Source organism: Festucalex cinctus, chromosome 9 (genome assembly GCF_051991245.1).
Source record: "Festucalex cinctus isolate MCC-2025b chromosome 9, RoL_Fcin_1.0, whole genome shotgun sequence".
NCBI lineage: Eukaryota > Metazoa > Chordata > Actinopteri > Syngnathiformes > Syngnathidae > Festucalex > Festucalex cinctus.
This window is the reverse complement of record NC_135419.1, coordinates 21,021,062-21,026,533: the sequence shown is the minus strand read 5'-3', so window position 1 is coordinate 21,026,533 and position 5,472 is coordinate 21,021,062. Positions and strand designations below refer to the sequence as shown.

General features: G+C 35.3%; 1 protein-coding gene across 1 annotated transcript; it reads left to right on the top strand.

Moving 5' to 3' along the window:
* Positions 1–1,119: 1,119 nt before the first annotated feature.
* Positions 1,120–4,879, top strand: gm2a (ganglioside GM2 activator). The gene is made up of 4 exons (XM_077532061.1): positions 1,120–1,340; positions 1,548–1,700; positions 3,174–3,356; positions 4,444–4,879. The coding sequence occupies exons 1-4, from the start codon at positions 1,242–1,244 to the stop codon at positions 4,597–4,599; spliced, it is 591 nt and encodes a 196-aa protein (XP_077388187.1). The 5' UTR covers positions 1,120–1,241; the 3' UTR covers positions 4,600–4,879.
* Positions 4,880–5,472: the final 593 nt, after the last annotated feature.

Sequence of the window (5,472 nt, the reverse complement as noted above, 5' to 3'; positions counted from 1 at the left end):
TTTTTTTTTTTTTTTTTTTTAATTATGCATTTTCATGGAACCTATACTATCCATTTTCTATAACATCACTTGAAATAAATTACAATGCAAAACTACAATTTGTGTTTTTCTATTTCAGAATGAAAAGCAAAAAATTAGGAGGCAATAGTAGATGTCACAGCTGTTTTCTAGTTTGCATCCACCCCCAATTAAAGGACATCAGTACAAATGGGCTGCAAATGACACACTTTTGAAACATCTCCTGAGAACTCTGCATAGAAATCAAGTGCTGCTCTCTAGTGGACATTAGCGGGAAGAGTTTGGTAGTTTTAGTCGTTTTTGAGAGATTAATAAAAAAAAAAATGCAACTATAAAGTTTGAGTTTAGTTTTGAAAAGCTAAGTAATTATTTTGGGGGAATCAAAAACAAAGGATGAATCGCACAAGATTTAAATAACTTGTGAATAAAAAGTTTGAATATCAAAATAATAAAAAAATTATACTAACATTAGCTCGTTGTTTAACTTTTAATCATAATAAAAACCACAATGTGAATAATAAATAAAGTATTAATAAAATAAAAAATATCAGAACGTGCGTGTGAAAAGTTTTTTTTTCCCCATATAACTTTATTGTGTAATTTTTTTTAACAAGTTATACAAGTAACTTGAAAACACTTCAAAAACACGAACAAAACAAATAAGCCATGGGGATACTTAAATAAAAACATTTTTAAAAGAGTATAAAGCCACAGTTCTCATTGCTTTCTGTATATCTCAATATCGTATTAATGCATTGTTTGGGTTCCAGTTCAAAAACTAAAAACAAAGGTATTGAATGACTAACTTTGGATTTGTGTATATAAAATTTCGCCAAAATAATTATCAAGTTAATCCTAAACATTTTTTTGTTTCGTTCACTATCATCATTACACAAACCAAGCTGTACATTTTTCCAGAAAATACAGAAATTAGAGTCAATATGCCCGCGACCCTTGTGAGGAATAAGCGGTCAAGAAAATGGATGGATGGATGGATGGATGGATGATCAAGCGTAAAAAGTTCACTGAATTTTCCGAACCTAAACACGTTGACGTCACGTGATGGTCATATGACTTACAGCTCTGCGATGACGTCAAACGCGGAAGTAAACAACAGTCGGAGTCAGTCGTCTGTCGAGCGTCGGCTGTAGACGTCTTCAGCCGCTACCTTTGTTTTTATTTGCTCGTTTTTTTGTTTTATATTTCATCGTAACGAAGCAAACATGAGGAACATTGTGATCTTTGCTGTCACGTTGAGCATGTTGCCAGGTGGAGTTTTTACCCACAGGCAGCACGATTGGAAGAGAATCAACAAAGTTAAGGTGAAGTTGAAACACATTTATTTATTTGTTTGTTTTTTATTTATTTATTTTCCCCATCTCATAAACTCAATTGTCATATTGTAGGCTTAAACAAATGTGTGATATTTTTTTGGCGTGTTTCCCCAACATTGAATTTGATTGTACGTCATAAAAAAGTGTCCGGTGCGTGATTTTTTTTCTTTTCTTGTTTTTCTTTTCCGTGTGCAGGTTTCGGGTTTTGCGTGGAAGAACTGCGGCAAGCCGGACGCGGCGGCGGTGCTGAAGACCCTCAGCGTGTCTCCGGACCCCATCAGCATCCCCGGAGACTTGACCGCGTCCGCCTCCGGGTCCACGTCCGTCGAGCTCCGTGCGCCTCTCAGCGTCAGTACTGGACATTTTATGAATGCGTTTTGATTTTTACAAGGTGCAATTGGCTGTATATCGCCAACAAGCTAAATTACTTATTTTTCTTGACCACTTCTTCCTCTTCTCGACACCGCTTGCACACTTTGGATTAGAACAGACTTTTATTGGGACAACTAGCAGGTTGAAACCAAGCACAACAAGTCTTGAGACACTCCTGCAAAGCGCTAAAAGTTTAACCCTGACGTGAACCATCATTTGAGGGCATATAACCTTGTTTTCAAAGTCTCCTTTGACAAGCAAATCCGGACTTCGAAACTCTTATTTTAGGGACCGGCTGATATGCATTTTTTGAGGGCGATACCGATTATTGGCAGAAAAAAACAATACTGATTGATCTGCCAATTATTTAAAAATATATATGATGCATAAAACTGATCCGTTCCCCAAGTCCATATCAACAAATTTCATGAAGTATACAAGGTTATTGGATAGATTTATGTGTCAATAATAAAATCACTTACTTGTTTACAACTGCTGTAAAGCATGAACCTTTTTTAGATTTAGATATTTTTATATTGTGTTATTGTCACAAGTCTTGGGATTTACTGGGCTAACTGGGACCTCGGGGATTGGATTTTATGCCATGTCATATGGAAATGTGTATAATATATTGGGTGTTTGCATCCTTAAATTTTGATTTTTTTTATGCATCCTTGAAATATCAACTTTAATAAATAAAATAAAATATAACTTGAAAGGACAATGACAAAATAAAAACAGTAAGACAGTGAAATTTAAAAAAACAAACAAACAGTGTGAATAAATAGTGACTGTTCTGGTGCGTTTTGGCCTCTTGGGGACAGTGTGGTGCCGTGCATCCATGGCCTTACACACATAAAGTGAGTACAGGAGAAAGTTGCAAATAACTCGTTTTTGCACACATTTGGGAAGAATTTGTGTCTTTGAGTAGTGTTATTTGTGGAAAGTCGTTGCTAACTTCCTGTTAGCATTCGCTAACTCCCTGTTAGTGCTAGCCTAGCAATGTTTTAAAAATGAAGCATAAATACTATAGAGTGGATGTAATTCTTAATGTTGTGTACTTAGTTTTACAGTTAACTCCAACTGTGGTGTCATTAAAAAAAAAACTTGAAAGGACGCATTGGGACAACAGAATAACATACGCTGCTACACGCTTGCTAGTTGCTAATGCTACGCAAGCAAAAATGGTGCATTCGGGGTACTTTCCCAGCGTCGGAAACTTCTGATTTCTTCAATAATGTTTTACGGGTAAAATATTTCGTCCAATTGGCCGAAGTTCATGTGATACTAGTGTGATGGCGTCATAAAAACATTTTAACGAGTTAAATGGCAGGTCGTCACGGTAACAATCAGTGAGCGAGTGCCACAAAATGTGATGACAAAGTCAAATGCCTTCAAACAGACTTTGAACAAAGAAACATGTGACATGTTTTGTGTGTCCCCGACCAGGTGAATGTGACTTTGGAGAAGGAGGTGGCAGGTTTTTGGGTGAAGATCCCGTGCGTGGACCAGCTGGGAAGTTGCCACTACGCCGACGCCTGCGACATTTTGAACCAGCTGATCCCGCCGGGACAAGACTGCCCCGAACCGCTGCACACCTACGGGCTGCCCTGTCACTGCCCCTTTAAGCCTGTAAGTGGCCCTTCAACTCCACACCTGGATAAAAATGCACAAAACCCGCATGCTTGCATTCACTTCACATGGATTAGCATTAGCACTGCCCTCTGCTGGTCGGAGTTTGACATTGCAATCCTATTAACACCACAATATATTGTTTCCGCCTTCATTCTGTTTTATTTTTCTGCATTTGTTGAGTAATTTAAAAATATATTATTATATGTTAATCTTTTTATTCATTTACTGTACTTCATTTAATACAATTATTTTAATTATTATAATTTATATATTATATAATAATCATATATATTATAATAATTAAAAATAATCTGTACTGCAATGACAAAATTAAGATAAAAATTATATTTTTGTCATTTTTTTTAAATAATAAAAAAAAAATCAATTTAATTTACATTTTTTACTATAATTTATATAATAATTATATATATTATAATTAAAAATATTCTACTACAATGACAAAATTCAGACTAAATTAGTTTTTAATTAAATTTTAAAATAATTTAAATTATAACTTATATAATAATAATAATAATAATAAATTATTATTATTATTATTATAATATATATTATAAATGTTTAAAAATAATTATATAATTAATTAAAAATAAGATCTACTACAATGACAAAATTAAGATTAAATGAAAGAAGTTACCATAACATTAAAAAAAAAAAAAAAAAAAAGCTCCCCCCCCATAGTAGCATTCTTGCCAACTTTGTTGCTAACCAAAACAGCAGGTCACAATCTTACAAACACAGTGGTGTCATAAAATAATTTGGATTTGTTAATTTTACTTGTTCCTCAGCAGAATTGACTCCAAAGCCAATGGAGGAAAAAAAAAAAAAACTTTCCCACCGACTCGTTTGCTAACCAAAACAGCAGCCCACAACAAAATTAATGAGCGATTCATAATAAATACATCCGGTCAGAAAACAGGCTCAGGTTTTTGTGCCACTTGTTGCTAAGCAGAATGCGAAATGTCAAACCATCATCATCACCAGAGTGGATCACATCACAGATATTTCAAAGACGACGACGACTCTGTCTGAAATGTAAATATTGTGTTTGTTGTCGTTTTTCGAGGGCTTGTACTCATTGCCCGAGTCTGACTTCTTCCTGCCCTTCGTGGACGTCCCGTCGTGGCTCACCAACGGAGATTATCGTCTTCAGGGGGTCCTGGGCGCCGGCGGCGAGGAGCTGGGCTGCCTCAAGGTGGCGCTAGCGCTCCACTCGGAATAAAATGCACAACAAGCTCATTTTCATAAGAACGTTTCTTTGCTTTACATATAATTCTGGTTTTTACCCAACATGTATTACAAGATAAAGAGCACTAATTTGTGCTTTTATTAGTTATAGACATGTTTTTCTCATTAACAAATACATTTTTTGGTGGAATTTTGGTGATTAGATGATGGGAAATGAAAACGATGGATGCAAATCACGATGAGTGAATTTGCTGTTAAACTTGCGGAAGTGTTACACAGTGTACAGTTTTGTAATAAACGGGATCAAAATGAAACATTTGTTCTTTATTCATGGGGGAAAAAATGCACCTGTAACGACACCTGTTGTCCACTAGAGGGCAGAAACGCGAACACGTTTGAACAAAAGCGGATCTCTACTACTAACGTGGATGCACGAGCGCATGCGCGCACTGAATACTGAGTGCTGACGTGTATTGGTTTGCACAGGAAGACTCACAATGACAGGAAAAATCAATCAAGGACGCACACGCAAATGACTACTTTTCTTGTCTCATCATATTTATGTGCAAATCTCCCCCCCAAAAACACACAAACGTGTTCTTTTTAAATCTCAACTTTAATTAACACGTTATGTGACAGTAACTAAAAAAATAAGTCATGACAAACATTTTTAGTAATGTCACAAAAATGCATTGAATGTCATGTGGCAATAAGTAAAGTTAGTAATGTTATGGTACTATGTACAATTTAATTATGAAATGATGTCAAATGCCCCAAAATACAAATTGTCATTTGACAATAAGCACAGTTGAAAATGTCATGTGACCATACATATTAGTAATCCATAATGTGACTATAAACATTGAACCAATCAACAATGTCAAATGATGACATCCTTAATATTCAC